This window comes from Pristiophorus japonicus, chromosome 11, assembly GCF_044704955.1.
Source record: "Pristiophorus japonicus isolate sPriJap1 chromosome 11, sPriJap1.hap1, whole genome shotgun sequence".
NCBI lineage: Eukaryota > Metazoa > Chordata > Chondrichthyes > Pristiophoridae > Pristiophorus > Pristiophorus japonicus.
The window spans coordinates 64,315,768-64,338,598 of NC_091987.1; the positions used below are offsets into that span (position 1 = coordinate 64,315,768).

General features: G+C 44.6%; 1 protein-coding gene across 1 annotated transcript in view; it reads left to right on the forward strand.

Annotated features, from left to right (window-relative positions):
* The window catches only part of atg3 (autophagy related 3), a 50,331-nt gene extending 29,458 nt beyond the window's left edge, over positions 1–20,873 (forward strand). The window contains exons 6-10 of the mRNA XM_070892704.1: positions 6,103–6,140; positions 8,119–8,274; positions 8,521–8,648; positions 14,205–14,273; positions 20,438–20,873. Of these exons, the coding sequence (XP_070748805.1) occupies positions 6,103–6,140; positions 8,119–8,274; positions 8,521–8,648; positions 14,205–14,273; positions 20,438–20,519 (473 nt within the window). The 3' untranslated portion in view covers positions 20,520–20,873. The remainder of the gene's footprint in view (positions 1–6,102; positions 6,141–8,118; positions 8,275–8,520; positions 8,649–14,204; positions 14,274–20,437) is intronic.
* The last annotated feature ends 1,958 nt before the right edge of the window (positions 20,874–22,831 follow it).

Here is a 22,831-nt window from a genome sequence, read left to right on the forward strand (position 1 = left end):
GCAAAGACAGAAACTTTCACTTTCTCTTTTCTGCAACCAGTGCTTTATGATTTGAATAACAACTAACTTCAAGGCTGTAGCTTATCTTTTGCAGAACAAACTGTCCTCTGTGCATTTCATAACTGCATGAGTTATATCTGCACCTGCATTTTTACACAATTTCATGTTCTTTCACAATCGCATTCACACAGCTTACAAAATACTGACTGCTGTAATGGATTATGAACTTGAGGCACCAAGTCAGTTGAAAACCAAAAACATGGCTCAAGTACCTCTTAAATAATACATATGTATACATACATAAATCAATTAATCAACTTAACAGCATAAGCATTTTTCTAACATCAACGACCAGAATCCAGTTACAGCCCTTTGTCCGAAAAGGTGGGAGGAGCTAAGACAAATATACAGACACTCTTTGAAAGACAGACTTTCACACAAACTGAAATTCCATCAACTCCCCAAACATTCACGATAAGTTTCATTATAAACGCACAGACTTTCATACAAACTTAAAAACATTTCCAACGTCCTTTAATTCCCTAAATTTTATCTCTTTTTTTTTAACTCAGCACAAAAGCTGTCAGCTTAAATGTTGTTTTCAACTTTAAGTTTCTTTTCTTTCGTCTCTTGAACAAACGTCTCAGCAGCTTGATTCTATCCAGTCTATCTCTCCCGGACCAAGAGGTCATGCCTCTCTGAACCTGTAAATTATCTTCCAATTCCCTAATCTTCCCTTTACACTCTGTGTCATCTTCTTTAATCTTTCGCTGCTCTAAAATCTCTTTCTGAGCGACCCTAAACACAGCTTTCAGGTTGGTTCTGAGACTGTCCATTCCTTCAGAAACTTTCTGAGCAAGCCTTTTCCACTGCTTTAATCTCTGACTGTTGATCCTCCAACTCCTTTTCAAATTTCCACTCGAGATTCTCCTTATCCTTTTCAAACTTTTCCAACCTGTCCTTGAGTTTTTTTTAGCCTGTTCCCTGTCTACTTCCAGCTCCTTAAGGAGTCAGTTTACTAACTGCTTCTTCAGATTTTAACTGACAACCAAACAGCTTCCATCAACTCAGGCCGACACAGTGACCTTGTCCAGTGTCCAACCCCCAAAACCAGATCACCACTGTCTATAATGACCCGTATCCACCCCTCTCTAAGGGGCAACTTTTCAGTCACATATCTTGTAACTGACTCATCCATTGTCGACATTGTTTGCCTATCATTAGTTTCTTGTTGTGGCGCCATTCTGTAAGACTTATCTTTTATAAGAACAGGTTTTAACCTGTAAGATTTGTGTCTTTCTTTTAACAACAACAACTTTTATTTATATAGCGCCTTTAACGTAGTAAAACGTCCCAAGGCGCTTCACAACAGTGTTAAAAGACAAAACAGATAAATTTGACACCGAGCCACAAAAGAAGAAATTAAGGCAGATGACCAAAAGCTTGGTTAAAGAGGTAGGTTTTAAGGAGTATCTTAAAAGAGAAAAGAGAGATGGAGAGGATTAAGGAGGGAGTTCCAGAGCATAGGACCCAAACAGTTGAAGGCATGGTCACTGTAGTTGAGCAGTTAGTTGAGTCAATTTTCCTCAAAGCTTTTTTTGGGCATACTTGAAGACTTACGCCTGTTTTGTGGGGGCCCCAAGTACGCCAAAAAAAATGTTCTAAGTTTCCCCATTGGATTTCTTCATTTTGGTGAACCTGTCCTTTAGTTTTGGTGGTGGAGCCTTGATCTGCGCCAAAAAGATTGGGTTGCCACAGTAACCAGGGACACACTGAGCTGAGGCTGCAAAGTGAAACATACAGCCAGCTCCCAACACACAAAACATATTGCATCAACTTAAAAACACATTAAAATATATTGCAGCAACTCGCCTCCAATTATTAAAGCCGGTCCCCCTGGCCGAAGGGCTTGCAGGTCTGCTCCCCTAGCCTGCCCCGAGCCCCTTGCTAGTCCAGCTCCAGCTCCCTCCGCACCCCCCAAGCCCCGAGTGCCTTGCCAGTCCCAGTCCCTTAGCCCTGGCCGAAGGACTTGCCAGCCTGTTCCTCCGACCGACCCGGGCCCCGAGTGCCTTGCCGGTCTGCTCCCCTGCCCCTATCCCAGGCCAAGTGGCCTCCCAGTCCGCTCTCCCGCCCCTATCCCAAGCCGAATGGCCTCCTCCCTCCCGGTCCCCGCACCTAACGCTCTTTCCCCCCGCCGCCTCTTTTCTTTTCCCCCCCCCCCCCCCCCCCCCACGCCTCCCTCTCTCTCCCCTTCTCTTTTACCTTTCCTGCTGCTGATGTCCAGGCATCTGCTGCAATTACCTGCGCCAATTTCCTTACTTGCACTGATTTCTTTAACTTTCCAGAAGGTTTTTCTACAAAGGCCACATACACTGGCCTAAGAAGAAGTGGAATAACTCTCAGCTGGCCAAACTTGGCGTGGGTAGGATGTTACGCCCCCTTTGGCTAAAAAAAAAAGTACCTAAAAAAAATCATAATTGAGTTACGCTGGTGCAAATTGATTGGGGAAACAATTTTTTTTTAACTTGGGCCAAAAAAAGCAGTCTGCTCCAAAAAAAACGGCAGAAATCACTGGAAAAAATTGAGCCCATTATGAGGGATGCTCAAGAGAGCAGAATTTGAGGAGCACAGACATCTAGTGGGGTTGTGAGGCTGAAAAAGATTGCCGAGATAGTATGGAGTGATTGGAGTGATTTGTAAACCAGGATGAGAATTTTGAAATCTAGGCGTTTTTCTAACCGAGAGCCAATGTAGGTCAGAAAGCACGGGTGATCGTGACTTGGTGCTAGTTAGGACATGGGCTGCTGAGTTTTGGATGACCAAGTTTATGTAGTGTAGAATGTGGGAGGCCAGCCAGGAGTGCTTTGGAATAGTCAAGTCTAGAGGTAACAAAGGCATGAATGAGGATTTCAGCAGCAGAAGAGCTGAGGCAGAGGCGGAGGCGGGCAATATTATGGAGGCGGAAATGGGCGGTGTTATATATGTAAACTTGTATTTACTCTGTACAGCCACCAGAGGGCTCATCCCCTGGAGTCCCAAGGGATCCCATAATCCCTTGGGAGCACAGGTATTTAAGGAGGCTTCACAGGTTGGAGAGGCACTCCGGAGACCTGCAATAAAAGACTACGGTCACACTTTACTTTGAGCTCACAGTGTTCAGTCTGACTCTTTCTCCATACGCAACAGGCGGTTTTAGTTATGCTGCGGATATGTGGCCAGAAACTCATTTCAAGGTCAAATACGACACCTAGGTGGTGAACAATTGTTCACCCTCAGATTGATGCTAGGGAGAGGGATGGAGTCAGTGGTTCGGGAACGCAGAGTATGATGGGAACCAAAGATAATGGCTTCGATCTTCCCAATATTTAATTGGAGAACATTTCTGCTCATCCAGTACTGGTTGTTGAACAAGCAGTCTGACAATTTAGATACCAAGCAGGGGTCAAGACAAGTGTTGGAGAGGTAGAGTTGGGTGTCGTCAGCATACATGTGGAAACTGACTCCGTGTTTTCAGATGATATCACCAAGGGCCAGCATATAGATGAGAAATAGGGGGGGGGTCCAAGAATAGATCCTTGGGGGAGACCAGAGGTAATGATGCGGGAGTGGGAAGAGAAGCCATTTCTGGCTACGATTAGATAGATAAGAATGGAACCAGGCGGATGCAGTCCCACCTAGCTGGACGATGATGGAGAGGCGTTGGAGGAGGATGGTGTGGCCAACTGTGTCAAAGGCTGCAGACAGGTCCAGAAGGACGAGGAGAGATAGTTTACCTTTGTCACAGTCATAAAGGATGTCATTTGTAATTTTGACGAGAGCCATATTGGTACTGTGGCGGGGCAAAAACCAGATTGAAGAGATTCAAACATTGAATTCAGGGAAAGATGGTCACGGATTTGGGAGGCGATAACACGTTCAAGTACTTTGGACACTAAACAGAGTTTACTTTCCACTGAATAGTGTCAAGACTTACAGGATAAAACCTGTTTTAGTAAAAGGTAAGATCTTATCTTGACCCTACACTTTACAGGGTTCAAACTTGTGAGACAGAACAACACAGACACAGGATGTTTCTTCACCACCCCAATCCAGGGGTTATCTTTACTTAGAATAATCAAAAGAAATGCAAGCAATTTCCGATGGCATTAAATGCACAATCTGCCCACACCAAGCTATCCCATTAAGGTTGCAACAGTTAAAATTGCCTATTACCTAAATGATTAATACAAAGCAAAGACACTAACACAGGGTTAATTCCAGCCGCGGTCAGCGATCGGAAATTAACTCGCTGATTCCCTTAGTAACTGACCAGGTTACTAATCTTGTGACTGCAACAGTGGATGAGAGACTTCACACTGTAATTATACTTAGAAAATTGGTATCGGCCTACTACATGCGTGTTCCAAACTATCCAGACGATCAAAAAGGTTTTATGCTTCAGTCCAATGAAACTTCTGTGAGCTCGGTTGGTTCTCTTACTAATCCGTAGGACAGTTACATATGCAGGGATTGTTCTCTTAGTCTTATCAATCCATGGGACAGTTACTTCACTTGTCTGCATTTCTTAAAGTTCAACAAAAAGGTTTCTTGACCTGTAAGGTATACTGGGTTCTAAGAATTTGGTCAATTTGTAGGTTCGGCCATCCAAATGCTGTAGTCTTACAATCACTAGTAACTTCCCTCAACAACAACTTGTATTTATATAGCATCTTTAATGTAGTGAAACATCCCAAGGCGCTTCACTGGAGTATTATGAGACACAAAATTTGACACAAACCACAAGAGATCAAAGAGGTAGGTTTTAAGGAGTGTCTTGAAGGAGGAAAGAGAGGTGGAGAGGTTTAGGCAGGGAATTTCAGAGCTTGAGGCCTAGGCAACAGAAGGCAAGGCCACCAATGGTTGAGCAAATTTGACACTAGTTCAGTAGTTACTGTTGGTGAATAACTACTTGCTTGTAGACAGGCAAGTTTTATCATAATTCACTGCTTTGAGAAATTAACCTTCATTTCAGCCTTAGTTTCAACATCAGCTACTGTCAAGTTACCACATGCATTTTTATGATAAGTGTTTGAATCATGCCACCTTAATTACATCTCAAATAGATGTTCGGGGAGCTTATATTAATGGTGGGTGATGGGTGTGTGCTCGATCATGCATCAGATTTTAAATTGTGTGTTACATTTTTTCATACAAATTTTAGCTAGGCTAATAGAATGGGATTTTATTTTAAAACTATGGCTGCTGGGATTTCCTTTGTCATGAGAGAGTGTGAGTAGAACAGATAACACTATTGGCCAGTAGTGGACATAAGCTAAATATCTGATAGCTACAGCCATTAAAAATGGGGTGTCAAACAAGATTAACATTTCAATAGGTTATTTATCTCTCTCCTTTTAAGATGCTGTTTAAAACCTACCTCTTTGGGCATGCTTTTGATCACCTGTCCTAATGTATGTCAATTTTTGTCTGATTATGCCTTAAGACTTTTACTACATTAAAGGTACTATATAAATGCAAGTTGTTGATTTCTCAGACAGTATGGGAAATGATTCAAACAAAAAACAATGGGAATTACCTCAAAGTTATCCACAATTAGCCAATTTCATTAAAAACTATTGCCATTATCCATCTATTGTAGCTTGACTACTTGTTATCATCGTTGAACTGCTGGCTGCTATTTGTGGTCCCTATGTTGCCATTTTAGTTTTTGCTTCTGGTTGCCCCAGTAGAACACTTTTGAGGCAAAAAAAAAGACTGGCCAATGCCAGACTTACCAACTCTTCATTGCACAGTCTGGGGGAAGAGGTTTGCCGTTGGCTCCTCAAGATGTTAAATAGTCATCTCCTTATCCTATAGCTGAATCATCTGACTGATTTAAATGTATTCTGAGTTAGAACAAGCACTTGAAGACTGAAGGGAGATAAAGGAAAGATATAGCCCTAGTCACTGCACTGGAAAGCATTACATGGCATTTTATTCAGTGATCTGTGCCACTACACAAGTTTAGATTAAAAAATCTAGCAATATGTTAATGTGATTATGAATCACTATATAGTTTGCATTCTAGTTCCAGCATCTTGATAAATATTTCCTTTCTTGCAGCCTATGAAGAGAGTGGCTTGTTAGAAGATGCAGACGACGTAAGCTACAAATTGCTTCAATATTAGAAAACAAGACGTGTATGTTTTAACTGCCCTCCTCTGCAGTTATTTGTTTAATGTACAAACTGTAACCTTAATTTACCTTTCGTGCTTCGGTAAAAGAACTCTTAAAACGCCATATTTTGAGGATATGAAAAACCTGTGCACCTGAGTGTAATGGATTGCATGGATTTAGCATATCGAGGAGAATCAGTAAGGGAGGAGCACGTGACTAAGGAAGCCCAGCATTTTCCATCAATTTTGGACGGCAAATTGGATGGGCTTCCTTAGGGGCATGCACGCCTCCCTGTCCAACTTTCCACTATGCACTGCATCCAGATGATCCAATACGGCGGGAACAGGGAAATTCTCCTCTGCCATGGTCTTAGAACACCCTGTATTAGCCAATCAAATCCTTTTTATATGGTTTTCAGTCTGAACATTTGGTGTACAAATTAAAGTCAGTGGTGTATCATTTGAGCTTCACACTTCATGGTTATATAATAACATAAGAAATAGGAACACTGGTAGGCCATACGGCCCCTCGAGCCTGCTCCGCCATTCAATAAGATCATGGCTGATCTGATCAATTCCTCTGCTTTGTTGCTAAGCAACCATTACTAGATTGTGCATTATGCTATATTTATCAGTTTATGCATTAAACCAAAGGAATTTGTTTTTGTCAAAGCTCTTTTGAAGATTATACCTGTTAATACTGAGCAACATCATTTAATTAGTCAATGTAGTATGAAACTACAGTAGAGATTTATCCCAGTTGTCATCTTAGAGCACCATCTGCAGACCTAGTTTAATGTTGTTCTTGCCTTTCCCATCTTGCTCAAGTATTGTATAATAAACTGTGCTTATTGTCATGAGTCTGCTAGTTAAGGTGTACTGAGTAACTCAATCTCCTGGCATAGGAAAAACTTTAGACCAATTTAGGAAAAAACTGGGAAATTTCTTTGACCCCCAAAGACAAGAGCCCAAGGTGATTGATATCAGGTGTGGCCTCAGTCACTGGGGCGGGGAGGGGGGGGTTGGGGTCAGATGTGATCTCAGTCATTGGGGGTGGGGGGGAGGAGAGGGGTCAGGTGTGGCCTCAATCACTGGGCGGGGTGGTCAGTTAAAACCTCACTCGCTGCGGGGGGTGCTGGGGGGAGGGGGGGCAGCGCGGCATGTGTGACCTCACTGGGGGGAGGGTCATGTGTGAACTCAATTACGGGGGGAGAGGTGGAGGGAGCAGTGCCACCTCAGTCACTGCAGGGGAGGGGGCAAGTGTACTTCAGTCACTTGTGGTGGGGGGAGGGGGGGCCAGGTGTCTGAATGCGTTTCAGTAGCGTGCTGTCGCACCCGCGGTAATTATATGCACATTGTTTTTCATTTGTAGTGTATGTGCAACTATTCAAATATAGCCTACTAAATATTTTTGCCTCGCTGTGCTGCCCAACCTACATTTTCCAGCCTCGCTACTTTGCTGTGCTCCTGTGTGTTTCCAAATTCAGTTCAGAAAATATGGTCAGCCTAACTTAAGCAAACTTCCAACACCAGGCCTACCAGAAGACAGGAGCTCACCCAGACTTTTTAAATAAAGCTGAACCCACCAATAAACAAGCAGGGTCGGGATACTAAAGGCTGCTAATAACTACCTGGACTAGACTACTGCTCAATCAGATAATCTAACCTCTGGTGTGTATGGTTCCCAAGCAGCAACTTCTGGTATTCAGGTATTTTTCCTCATACAAAGAGAAAATCAGAGTATAGATTGTCCTAGCCACTCTACTTATCTCCGAGCAGTAGAAGCCTGCTTTCTCTGCTAGGGAATGGCACACAACTCTCTAAAAGTTAGGAGAATAGAATTTAAATGGAAAGGGAGAGAAAGGCAGATTTTACTTAAATGCTACAATAAAAATTATATTTGGATTTGGGTATGGGATAGTTGAAACCTGATGTATATTTTTTGAATTATGTTTTGCACTAGGCAACTCTGGATACTAGTAAGATAGTAGAAGCGAACAAACCTAAAGCAGATGTTACTGGAGAAGATGGGATTCTTCAAACTAGAACCTATGATCTGTACATTACATACGACAAGTATTATCAGACGCCAAGACTTTGGTTGTTTGGTTATGATGAGGTAAATAAATAGTTATTTTTTTAAAGCGTTGTTACATAGGATGCATAGTATTTCACAAACCTTCCTGTGGGCTTTATTTCATTAAACATTATTGATTTTGTTATAGAGGGTGTGACTGAAGTGAGGAATACACCAAATTCTGCTCTTGTGGTATAAATGTTATATAAATTAAGATTAATGTATTTAAAAACCATATTAAACCTTGGGTTTAGTAACTATTTTATTCTGACATCATGCTATTTTCAGCAACGACACCCACTGACTGTTGAAGAGATGTATGAAGACATTAGTCAGGACCATGTCAAGAAAACAGTGACAATTGAAAATCATCCTCACTTGCCTCCACCTTCAATGTGTTCTGTTCATCCATGCAGGTACACGTCAATTTTCAAAAGCTAACAATTAAACTGAGAACTCGGGATTCATAAATGTTTGTTAAAATGAAATAGTAAAATACTCACGGGTAATTTTTTAAATATCTGATTGTCTTGAATAATATGTTATCCTGAATTATTCACATTGAGAAATAAATACTTAATCTAAATTATCTATTGTCAAAGAATTTGGTATGCAAAGTAATTTCTAAAGCTCCCTTTCCAAGTAGTTTTGAAAATATGTTCATTGAAATGTCTATTAATTTATCAAGTATCTGATTTACAATTGATAGGTAAACACTTAGGCTTTCCTAAACGTGAAACAAGGATAATGTTGAGCATATACTTTCTGATATTCATATTTCTCAACATCTTTTTGATGAATTCAATGCCAAATAATGTTCGTTATGGATGTACCCTGATCTATAATGTAATATCTCATTGGAACTGCTTACATCTGTGGATTTTCCTGACTACACATCATTTAACACTTTGAGGCTCGGCACAGTCAGTTGTCACACAGTTGAGTTTGAATCTACATGAAAGGTGTGCTGTTGATCCACTTGAGGTGGGGATGCATTCTTGTGCCACTCATCTTGTTCCATAGGAATGTCTGGTTACTTGACTCAGATCTTCGAGAGTTTTCAAGTGAAGTTGTCATGCTGGATTATTACGTTTATTGAAATAATGGAATGAAATGATCAAGCTATAATAAATTTAGTGAATTTTTGGTGAAAATAATGTACACAAAACTCCACAAATACCATAACATTGGAGGAATTAATCCTAAAATATTTAATAAATGTATACCTTTATCAGCTAGATCTTTGGTTGCAAAAATGGTAGTTTTACGCCAAAATTACTTTTTTCACTGCGCTACCATTTTTAGGCCGAACTTTAGCCTTGTAAAGGAGGCGTTGTACGACGATTCGCGGTGCAAACTGCGAGGTTCGGCAACTTTAGTCCGGGGCTGGGAGTGCTGCGAGAGAGGCCTTGGGAGGGGGAAAAAAAATTCACAAAACCCTTAGCTACAAAATCGCTGAACAATAATTTTTTTTTAAAAATAAAAGCTTTAACTTACCTTTTATGCAGGTTTTCATATTTGGCAGGGCTGCAAACCTGTCGGTATTCTGGATGCGGTGTACGGGCCAGGAGAGTGCCGAAAGTACAACGCAAACGCAATCTTTTGCACGTCGGCGCACCTCTCTCCGCCGGTACTTGGAAGTGCCGACCGGGTTTTCACAGCAAAAACCCGGTCGCAAACCTGGCCCAATATGTTTTAATTCCGAACTAGGCTAGTTCAAATATTTTGTTTTTTAAGATTCCGGCATTTCCACACTTTACACAGTGCAAGGTATTTTTCTCACTGTCATTCTGACTATTTCAACTACTCTGCTGTGATTGCACAACATCCTCTCTGTTAGTTTGTGCAGATTACAACTACCTGTCATTCCTTATCTTTGGTTCGTAACTACATGACTGGACGTAGTTGTTTTCAGTAAATAGTATATTTTGTAAGAATTACGTGATCACTGGCACATTCTTTGATTTGACGAGTGAGGATGGTACATTGCTTTTGCTGCAGGCCTCTGTTCGAAGGGGGTGAAATTCCGATGCGCCCTGTTTGGGGGCGGTGACATCGGGAGGCGGACATTTTGCACGGAAGTCTCACACGCTCTCAAAATTTGGGTTACCGCTTCCGAAAGGCAGTACAACGCAAAATAAAGTGCTCCACTTCCTTTCTGGGGTGCTAGTGAGGTGAACGGGTTGGGAGCGCGGCTCAGCGCTACGCACTGGGCCGGGTAGCACTGCCGTGTAGGAAGGGCTCTTCCCTTCAGTAAAGGGTAGGGCCAAAGCTGCAAACTCTGCAGTGAGGAAACGGGCCTCCCCGGACCCAGTACCGGGGAGTGGGTGTGCCGTGCCATGCCAACAACCCAGCACTCGAGCAGTGTGCTGGGCTAACCAATCGCGGCACGACCCTGCGATCGAAGCGCCAAAAGGGCGCAGATGAAATTCGTCTTTTTATTTTAAATGACCGCCACCTCCCTTTTAAGTATCGCCCCGCAGGCAGCCTGAAGCCCAGTTCACGTGCCTGAAGCTGTCGCTGGCATCGCTCGGCGCTGCTTCAGAGGGTGCTCCCCAATTCGTGTTTCGCCGCAATAAGTGGGTGCTGTGTGTGGAATTCATAGTACGCAATGTGAGCCTCATGACCTCACAGCCTCACTATTGGCCCGTGGTGCGCCTTCCCTTGGTCTTGTCCACTCGGCTCCGACCTCTCCGCTCATCCATGCCTCGTCTGTCCTCTCCTCGCCGCCCCCTCCCCCGGACCTCGCCGCTCCCTCTCCCACTCCGTCCTGGACCTCGCCGCCCCCTCCCCCGGACCTCGCCGCCCCCTCTCCCCCTCCGTCCTGGACCTCGCCGCCCCCTCCCCCGGACTTCGCCGCCCCCTCTCCCCCTCCGTCCTGGACCTCATCGCCCCCTCCCCCGGACCTCGCCGTCCCCTCTCCCCCTCCGTCCTGGACCTCGTCGCCCCCTCCCCCGGACCTCGCCGTCCCCTCTCCCCCTCCGTCCTGGACCTCGCCGCCCCCTCTCCCCCTCCGTCCTGGACCTCGCCGCCCCCTCCCCTGGACCTCGCCACCCCCTCTCCCCCTCCCCCGGACCTCGCCGCCCCCTCTCCCCCTCCGTCCTGGACCTCGCCGCCCCCTCTCCCCCTCCGTCCTGGACCTCGCCGCCCCCTCCCCCGGACTTCGCCGCCCCCTCCCCCGGACTTCGCCGCCCCCTCTCCCCCTCCGTCCTGGACCTCGCCGCCCCCTCTCCCCCTCCGTCCTGGACCTCGCCGCCCCCTCCCCTGGACCTCGCCGCCCCCTCTCCCCCTCCCCCGGACCTCGCCGCCCCCTTTTCCCCTCCGTCCTGGACCTCGCCGCCCCCTCTCCCCCTCCGTCCTGGACCTCGCCGCCCCCTCTCCCCCTCCGTCCTGGACCTCGCCGCCCCCTCCCCTGGACCTCGCCGCCCCCTCTCCCCCTCCCCCGGACCTCGCCGCCCCCTTTTCCCCTCCGTCCTGGACCTCGCCGCCCCCTCTCCCCCTCCGTCCTGGACCTCGCCGCCCCCTCTCCCCCTCCGTCTTGGACCTCGCCGCCCCCTCTCCCCCTCCGTCCTGGACCTCGCTGCCCCCTCTCCCCCTCCGTCCTGGACCTCGCCGCCCCCTCTCCCCCTCCGTCCTGGACCTCGCCGCCCCCTCTCCCCCTCCGTCCTGGACCTCGCCGCCCCCTCTCCCCCGCCGTCCTGGACCTCGCCGCCCCCTCTCCCCCTCCGTCCTGGACCTCGCCGCCCCCGACCTCCAGCCCGCTCCCGACCTCTGCTCCTCTCCAATTCCAACCTCCGCGTTGTTGATTCTGCTGCTGCGCTGACGAACTTTTTTTGATTTGCCCACAGCTCCAGCCTCTCACTCCAAGCTGCTCCTCTGACTATTCTATAGCTCTTGTGAGAAACCTAGAATTCCATTAGCTTTTTTTCTGTTTTATCATCCCGAGGTACTACTTTTTAATGTCCTGTGAACCTGTGCTCCCAAATCCCTCTGCTGTTCCACAGCACTGATCCTACTTCCATTGAGTATAATTACTGCTGTTCTTTTACCAAAATGGATCACGTCACACTTACTTGTATTGACTTCCATCTGCCACATTCTAGCCCATTCCCCACTTTATCAATATCCTTTGCAACTTTCTACGGTATTCTAAGGACTTAACTATATTTCCTAATTTGGTATCATCTACACATTTTGAAAGCACTCCCTCTACGCTTATGCCCAAATCATTGCCCTCAAAACTAAATGCTATGGGACACCGTTTCCTACTTCCAACCACGCTAGAAAAACTGGCCTTAACTCCAACTCTTTTTTTTCTCTTCTAATCAATATTTAATCCAATTTTCTATCCTCCTAATTCTACACCCCTTAATCTTCACTAGTAATCTCCCGTGTGGTACCTTGCTAAAGGCTTTCCTAAAGTCCACGTACACTGCATATCTCCACTCTACAATGTCTGTTACCTTCCCAAAGATTTCATCTAGCTGGGTGGTAATTTCACGCGTAAAAACTCTTCTCTACCACTTGTTACCTCTTGTTAAGGTAACTCTCCTGTAATTATCCAAATTAGCACTGTCTCCCTTTTTAAAAATGCATATTATATTGTCCATTCTCCAGTCTTCTAGCACCCATCCACACTCAATGGAGCCCTGCAATATAATTTTTAAGGGCTCTTTAAGATCTCCCTCAAGATTCTAGGATATGTCCTGTTGGACCCTGACTTTCTTTAGCTGAACTAAACTTATCTAAAATTTTCCTTTTATCCATTGTTATTTTGCTCTCGGCCACTTCAGAATTCACCTCCTCTCCCATAAATCCTCTTTATTAAAGACCAATGCAAAGTACGTATTTAATAACTCCCCTATAAATCATCTACAAATTGACGATCCTCACCTTGCAGAGCTCCCACCTTGCTTTTAACATTTTTTTTAACTGATGTACTAATAAAATACTTTACTGTTTCTTTCATTATATATTTTTCCTCATACTCCCTCTTTGCTTTCCTTATCCTGCTCTTAACCTCTTATTTTTTCATAATTTCCTATAGCTTTTTTCAACATTATTATTCTTCTAAGCTGCCTTATTCAATTTTAATTAGTTAATCTCTTTATTTCTCTGTGACATCCTAAAATTAGTACTAGTTTCATTTTTTAATGGGATATACTTATTCTCTATCTTTTTTTAAAAAAAGAATCCCACTGTGTGCCAATCTTTCCTTCTACCTCACACCAGCCATCGTGCTTCTCATACTCTTTAAAATGTGCTCTAAACTAATCTGGTGTTTTAGTTTTTCCCATTATATATAATTTTGTGGTCCCAACTGTTCACTTGCATTTATCTCACCTACGCGATCTGTTTCATTATTCATATCCAGATCTAGCAATGCTTCTGCCATTGTAGGCATACTAACATGCTGCTTGCGGAAGAAGTTCTTTATACATTTTAGGAATTCTATTCCCTTTTCGTCATTTACTCTTCTGTCTCAATTGATAAGCGGATAATTAAAATCTCCCAGGACAATATTAATTCTTGCTCATCTCTCTAATCTGACTGCAGATTTTCTCTTCCTTTTCCATTGCACAATTTGGAGGTCTGTAAAATGCCCCTAACTAATGTAACAAGTCCTTTTTTTAAAACTTTGGGCCCTAACCATACTGGCTCTGTACTCCTTTTTTGTTTACATCAACACTCTGCAGCAATTATTCCCTCTTATCAATATTGTCACTCCTAACTCCTTTCTTAGCTTTGTTATACCTTCTAAGTATATCCTCCTGATATTTTAACCATTCTTGTCCAGTTTGCAGCCAGGTTTCTGTTTAATGTTAAGTCTAGATTTTCCTATGTAAGTGACAGAATGCAATAATTTAACCTAATCATTCCTGAGGGATCACTTGTATTTACTCTCTTTTCTGTCAGGGTCCACGTGTATTTGTAAATAACAGTTTAAAAGTATCTAACTTTTTGTGTTACAGGCACGCAGAGGTAATGAAAAAAATCATTGAAACAGTTGCAGAAGGCGGAGGTGATCTCGGTGTACACATGTATCCTTGGAGGTTAACAAACTGAGCCAAAATGTTAATGGAAGCTTAGATTTTCATCTTTTTCCTTTTCTAGTAACAAATTGCATTTATCTAGTACCTTTAACACACAGTCTCCAACCAGCTGCTTTTCTCACAGGTGTCAACTTCTCCAGCTACCCTTGACGAAGGGCTTGTAAAACAGCTGAAGTTGTCTCCTAATCCACTGTGGCTCACCTCAATGTTTCACTGCATATCATCATCATCATAGGCGGTCCCTTGAACGAGGATGACTTGCTTCCACATGAGTTCACAGATGTTTCAGTGAGGGACCTGATATTCCAGTCCTGAACTCCAATTGAAGGGGTGGAAGATGCCTGTGCGTGGATTTTTTTAACATGTGATGACCGTTGCACATCAGCCACCACGTGGGCTTGACAGAGCTAGGGCTTTATCCAATGGCAAGAGTTAACCAGGACGACTGGAGATCTGCTCTGCTGCACGGACCTAGCGCGCGCACATATCGCAGTGTGGGCTGGCCCGTGCTGCCCCTGGGCCCTCGGCTCTTCTGGGTCCCGTACCTTCATTTGCCGCACCTCCGCCACGATCTCTCGCCGCTCCTCCGTCACAAACATTCACCGCACCTCTGCCACGATCCATCACCACTCCTCCGCATCAAACATTCGTCGCACCTCCACCATGATCTCCCACCGCACCTCTGTACCAAACATTTGCTGAACCTCCGCCACGATCACCCACCGAATCTCAGCCACGATCCCTCAACGCTCCTCTGCCTCGAACACTCGCCGCACATCCACCACGACCTTCCCGCTCCTCTGCTGTACCTGGACCCCGCCGATACTCCTGCCCACGCTCCAAACGGCAACCTGGGTCCTGATGACATCACCCAGTCGCCCACCTCGATATACAGAAGAGGGAAGCCACAGGAATTATGCCAACCTGAAATCAACTGTTTTCCAGATTACCATATTACATGGGGCTGGAAAAGCCGACGGTGAAAAAAGGATTGTTGGCAATGATGCAGGAGGCAATAGTCCATGCCTGGATATGCCAGCTTCTCCTGGCTTATAATTAGGTCCTATGAAGGACAGGAGTAGGTGCTAATATGGGGAAATATATCCAGGAATATCAGTGGCAGGCGAATGGATTATCTGTGGGTCTAACTCATTGCGGCGGGGGAAGAGGTGGGGGGGTGGGAGTGGAATGGGGGGGACACAATGAATACATAGAGCTTGATCCCACAGCAGTAGTAGTCTGATTATTGATCACTTGCTAAAGGGAAGCAGGGGTAGCAGAGAGTATAATGGTCTAGCTCCTAAATTCCCTTTGCTGCCCTCCTATTCCATTGTTCAAAGTTAACAGCAGTCTCATATTAATGTACTTTAGAACTAACCACTTGATCCATGGTTGACTGCATGGTCTGGGTGCCCAGACTGCGCAATCTGGAGTTGAACTCCTCCATGCTCTCTGCCATTGGACGGAAGCTCTCAGCCAGGCTGCCCAGTGCACTTGGAAGACAGTGTGTTATAGCTACCTGCTCTCTTCTGTAGGCGGGATCCTCGAGGTCTTCATCTCCACCCTCTGCAGCAGGGCTAGAATGTGAGGTCGTCCTCCAATGACATGCTTCCTGGGCTGTCCTATTAACTTGTCTTCTGTGAATTTCACAGTGGAGACCTGAAATCTAGCCTTTAAACTATGTCGGATGCCAATCTCTGAGCTGATGTTTGCTTGAGAGCTGTTGTCTTCTTCCTGCAGTCATGCTGTGCCCTCTCGGGTTTCAGGATCTGAGAGGGACAAGAGTTAGCAGGTGGTGGCAAGGGTGAGCAGTGACCGATGTGTAACTGCTGAAAGCATTTTTTTTTATTATGTATTGTGTGAGGGTCTGATTTCAGCGAGAAGGAAAAGAGGATGAGATGGCTCTTTGGATTTCTCCAGAGGCCACGCTCCTGAGGACCCCCACCCCAGAGGGGAACAGGCTGGATATCTCCTGGCCTCCTCTTGTGGCTGCCTGCTCCTTGTTATTATGTGTCAGCTTCTCCTACAAGAAAGAAGCTGTTCATTTTAGCCTAGTGAGATACTTTGAGGATGTGCATGTCAGGGTAGAATAGTGTTGCTAGTGTGTGGGGAAAATGGTACAGGTGTGAGGAGGTGAACAAATTGATAATGAGGAGAGTAGCAGGTGCAGACGGCTGTAGTAGCAGAAGGAGGCGGATGCTGATGAACCTCTGCTTCTCCAACTGATGGAACCATGGGGAATTATATCGGTCCATGTTGTGTTCAACACTCTCATTTTTGTGCTGCTCATAATGCTACTCGTGCGGAACTCCTTGTATCTGCTATTTTCCAGTAAAGGCTCAAACCCACCCTTGTCAGTTATCCAATGACCAGCTAATGAATGTTTGGGGGGACGGGGATCGGGGAGATAAGCATTCTCTGTTTGGGGTTTAAGTGCCACAACTGACTGGAAGTTCAAATCTAAAGCACCCATCTTTGGCGGACTCTGTAATCCAATATCTGAACCAGGTAAGTCTGTAATACTCCAGGGCACTGGTGATGGTTAATTGGCCAGCCTGGCACGTTAATGGAACCAGGAGGGTAGACCTGTGACTAAGAGCTGGAATTTTTCCCACTTTGCATGAGGTAACCTTGCAAGCCAGTGCCCCAACAGGTCATCATCATCATAGGCAGTCCCTCGAATCGAGGATGACTTGATTCCTTGTCAAAAAGTTCACAGGTGTTTCAATGAAGAACCTAAAATTCCAGGTCCCGAACAAAATCTTGAATGGTGGAAGATGCCTGTGCGTGGATTTTTTTAACATGTGTTGGCCGTTGCACACCAGCCACCACATGAGCTTGACAGAGCTAGGTCTTGGTCCAGTGGCAAGGATTAACCAAGATGACTGGAGACCAATTCTGCTGCATGGACCTAGTCCACAAACATCGCAGTGTGGGCTGGCTCGTGCTACCCCTGGGCCCTCGCCTCTTCTGGGCCCCGAACTCCCGCCTCTCCTGGGCCTTGATCACATCCCTCTACAATCTCTCACCGCTCCTTCGCCCTGACCTCACTGCTCCTGCTGTAGCTGCCCACACTCTAATCACCGACCTGGATCTTGGTGACATCCTTCTTCACTGCCGTTGCTCTCCTGCTCCAGCACGTGCTGCTCCTAGGAGTGGTATGCCGCCACGCTGCTCCTTCCGTTCTCCGACCCGCTCCGATGGTGCTCGCAGGCCGGGGGCCGCTCAGCCTGGCCCCGGCCTGTGAGCACCATCGGAGCAGGCCAGGGAGCGGAAGGAGCAGCGTGGCGGCCTGGCCCAGCAGGCTGAGCGGCCCAACAAGTAAAGTGGTCTTAACTGGACATACAGTTGGATGCTAACCAGTGTTCCATACTGTCGAGCTGTATTATTTTATTGATTACACTCCAGCAGTTCCTTCATACACTTAGGTTTCCTTAAACCTTGGATCTGCCAAATTGTGCCTAAACTCTCTGGACTTGGGTGAGTGGGTTGTGCCACTATAGGGTGAAAGTGGGCACTCTGTATTGGACAAAGAGAAATTCTACATGTGTAGATATTTCAATAGCTTGTTTTAGAGATTTAAAAAAACATAATGATGAGTTTCACACATGTCAGATACCCAGCTGACTAAAAAAGTGTCATCTGTATGAGTATTGCCATAATGGGTACATCTCTTTTACATGTGCTAGCCCATGTGAGGGACAGCCCTTTTAGACAGAAAGAAATACTACACATGGCATGAACCTTTTTAAAATAGCTCATTTTCATTAAACTGGCTTCATTTTGAAGTTACTAGAATTGAAAGCTGTACTTTATGTAATCAATTACACTTTTCATGTCAATTGTGATACATCTGGGAAGGCATTAAGACCACGAAGAAATCTTTTCTGTAAAACAAGAGTTTCAGGTTGGTTCCAATGCATCTAATAGTTTAAAACACATGAAAGGAAAATAACATGAAGGTGAATATAAGCTACTTAATATACAATGACGTCTGGGTTTGGGATCACAATCCTCTGTACCCAACTGAGATGCCACTGGTGGGATTCGGTCTGCAAAATGTCTGCTCCCAGGTTGCATCTCAATGTTTTATGATTTAAATCTGACAAAGGAAGGATGAGGAAGTCATCAAGTATGTGTACGGGAATATTTTCTTCATTGCACTTAGGATCATGTGGCAATGCATAGTTCCCCTTTAATCTGGTTTCTATTTTACTTCTGTCTTCAGCTCCTACTGCCCTATGGCTGTAAGATAATTTGAAGCAGCCTAGGTAAGATCACTTAACATAATGGCCCGGAATTTGCGATCCTGATAACGGCAAATTGGCAGCGTTCAGCACCATCCTTTTGCCTCTAAAACTGACCACAACTTCAGGATTTAGCACATGCGCAGGCTAATGTAACTCCTCCACAGGCTGCGCTGTTCCCCCCCAGTGCAGAGCCAGCAATCAGTAAAATCTCTCAAATCATGGTAAGTGATGAAAACTTCAGCTCTTTTGCAATAATTATGCTATTAAATACCCCATTAAAAGTTAGAAACAAAGTGATTAGATGTAACTGGAATTTTAACAGCGGATTAACTGCTAAACAAAGGTTATGGCCCTGAAAAACTAATTTTAAGTTTGTGCAGTGTCAAATTTATCGATTTTAATAAAAAATTAATAATTTAAGGGCCCAAAATTACACATTGCCTTTTTTTGGCGCTATTTAAGATTAACGGCCGATTTTTTTTTTTAAAGCCAAAGTAGTGGCAAAAAAAATCCGAAGTTTCACCATTTTTCTTTTTGAATTTGGCGCTGCGCAGAAAGCTTCTGTGGGTGGAGCTAATTGATAGCGCCGCAAAACACGCCCCATTCTGCACATGCCCAAGCATTTAGGTTTCCAGAGTAATGTGTAATTGTAGAGCTTTACTCTATAGCTAACCCATGCTGACTTTTCCCGTGCCGACCCGCTGAGATTTCCAGCATTTTCTGTTTTTATTCCAGATTCCAGCATTCAGTATTTTTCTTTTGTATCCATGCTGTACCTGCCCTGGGAGTGTTTTGATGCTGAAACGCCCCCTCCCAGCCAATGGCCCACCACAGTCGGCCCTATCCCTGGCCAAGAGGCTCCCCAGCCGCTGCTGCCCCGATCCCCCTATCCCTGGCTGAAAGGCTCCCTCGCTGCTGCCCCTCTCCCTGGCTTGGCTTCCACCCCCCCACCCCAGGCTTCTTTGGAAGCCGAGCTCCTGTGTCTGGCCGAGGGAGCGATCCTGCCGGCCGGCACTTCGATCCTGTGTGCCTCGAGCCCAGTGAGCAGCAGTTCGGTGGTGGAACTGCAATAAATAAAGTTTCTCTTCCCTCCGCACAAACAAACATTTTTAATTAGTTTGGATATAATGTAAGTCTTCTTCCCTCCCTCCAAAATCTATAACTTAGCTCCGATAAACAAGATGGCTGCTGTAATGCCGATTTCTATCTGACTCCGACTTGGTCAGGTAAGGTTTTATAAAGCGGTCCCCAGCGGCGCTTTTTAAAAATCTCTATTGCCGAAACTCGTAAAAATGGCCAAAAATGGTTTGACCCCAAGTGACGTCATAAAAACGTTAACTAAAAAAATCGACTGTTATCTGTTATGGACGGTGTTATAACATTGGCAAAACTTGCAAAATTAAGTTAGCTCCAAAGAATTTTGGGCCCATTGAAACTTAAAAAAAAAAAAATTTTGTTTGTTCATCTTTATTTCAGGGTTGCCTTTTCCCCATGTGGGAGCCCCAATCTTTGTCTTGCTCTCTCTAGCATTTTTTAAAAGTTAGAATTTTAGGAGCTTACCCACTTCCTGATTCGCTGCCTGTGAGAATTCTGCATTTTGATTGGCTGCTTAGACAGCTTGTTGACATCACAGCAGCTCTTCGCTGGGAATCCCCATTAACTTCTGTTGATTTCAACTATGCACCTTTGCTTCGCCACTGACTGCAAATTCTGGGCCATAGTGTGTTTCCAATTATTAACCTCTTCGGTCATTAAGGATTTCTAGATGTCCTTCTGAGGACACAGAAATATTCAGACTTGTAGCGCTAAAGTATTTATTTGCATCTAAAACAAAAGAAGCAGTTGTACAATAATTAATTGTTTTGGTTTTTAGTGATGTTTCCTTAACCAATTGGTTTTCAGGTACCTTCTTATTTTTTTGAAATTTGTTCAAGCAGTCATTCCAACAATCGAGTATGATTACACAAGACACTTCACCATGTAACTCCAAAAGTTTACACAATCGAAACATTCTCAGAATATGTTCTGGGTTGTCAAAATGCCGCTGCCTTTCAATTGTAGCTAATAATTCACTCAACTTAATTCTGACCATTGCTTGTTCAGGTTCAGTTCCTTTTTGCAGAAGTTCTGTAATGAGATTGGCGAGAGCTTGTCTGTTTATACATATGAAGACGCTGAATTCAATTACCAGACTTTTATTTTATTTTTTCCATGAACTCTGCATTTTGTGCTCCCCTGTTCTACTTTTGAGTAAATAACTAAAGCAAATACAGACTCTCTAATTCATATTTCATTGGTTTTTGAAAATAAGATGTGTTTACTTCTATTAAACCTGTTTATATTTGCAGTATACAAATAAACTAAAAAGTCTAACTGTTTTTCTTAAAATGTTTTGTCTTTCATGCAAATGGAATTGTTAGGTCTTGTGTATGTGTGGGTAAAAGATAGTTCATCTTTGGCATTTAACTGGAAAATAGTGAGTGAACATAATAGGCATTACACAAGCAAGCAAGGCAAACTTAAATTTAGAGCAAGAAACAATGGACTATAAATGTATTCCATTGTCACTGTGAGCTGATATGTATCCTGTTTTAGTATTAAATTGTTCCATTGTCAGCTGTGGCTCAGTTGGTAGCATTCATGTCTCTGAGTCAGAAGGTGGTGAGTTCAAGTCCCACTCCAGAGACTTGAGCACAAAAATCTAGGCTGACACTCCAATGCAGTTCTGGAGGAGTGCTGCGCTGTCTGAGGTGCTGTCTTTTGGATAAGACGTTAAACCGAGGTACCGTCTGCCCCTTCAGTTGGATGTAAATGATCCCATGGCACTATTTCAAAGAAGAACAGGGATGTTATCCCCTGTGATCTGGTGAATATTTATCCCTAATCAACATCACTAAAACAGATTATCTGGTCATGATCACATTGCTATTTGTGGGAGCTTGCTGTGTGCGCAAATTGGCTGTCATGTTTTCTGCATTACAACAGTGACTACACTTCAAAAAGTACTTCATTGGCTGTAAAGCGCTTTGGGATGTCCTGAGGTAATGAAAGGCGCAATAGAAATGCAAGTCTTTCATTGATTGTCAAAATGTGATAATATTTGACAACATTGCGCCAGCAATACTTTAACTGCTTGATTTTTTTCACATTTTAAATGCATCACATTGTGGACTGTTTGAGATAGATTGAAAAATGGTAAATTAGATGCGAGACCAGAGAACTCTGCAACATGCCTTAATTTTCACTGCCATTAAACTTGTAGTACTGTCAAGTACCTTCTGTAATTTGGAACTATATCATTTCGCAATGTACTGACTGAGAACCAATAGGAACAAAGTGACACCGCATGAACCATTATTTCTTTTCCATGTTGCTTCAATTTTCATTTAACAACTTGCATTTATATAGCGCCTTTAACATAGTAAAACATCCCAAGGTACTTCAGGACGTTATCAAACAGAATTTGACACCGGGCCACATAAGATATTAGGACAAGTCATCATCATAGGCAGTCCCTCGAAATTGAGGAAGACTTGCTTATACTCTAAAAGTGAGTTCTCAGGTGACTGTACAGTCCAATATGGGAATTACAGTCTCTGTCACAGGTGGGACAGTCAGTGGTTGAAGGAAGGGATGGGTGGGGAGTCTGGTTTGCCGCACGCTCCTGCCGCTGTCTGTGCTTAATTTCTGCATGATCTCGGCGACGAGACTCGAGGTGCTCAACCCCCCCCAGCCCCGGATGCTCTTCCTCCACTTAGGGCGGTCTCGGGCCAGGGATTCCCAGATGCCGGTGGGGATGTTGCACTTTATCAAGGAGGCAGTAGAGACAGTATGACTTGCAACAATTCATTTCTCGTGTCATGTATGTAACCACAATGTAACATCACTGTATTATTATGTACACTCAATCTAGATGCACATCTTGACCACAAGGGGTGAACTTGTGGGAAACACTCCTTACCTGATCACTCAGGTATAAAAAGGGAGGTCACTGTCTTTGGAGTCCTGTGAATAGAGTTCAGGTCACAGAGTGACCTTGTCCCCAGAAGGTGCCTCGAGTGATTTCATACTTTAGAGTAAGGACTTTACATTGGCGACGAGAAACAGGAATTCACAACCCACGAGAATGCCACCGGTAGCACAGAGGAACGGTACTGTGTTGGGGAAGACTGGCACGATTTTGTCGAGAGACTTCAGCAAAGCTTCGTTACGAAAGATTGGCTGGGGGATGCAGCGGCCGACAAGTGATGGGCTCATCTCCTGACCAGCTGCGGACCAAAGACTTACACGCTCATG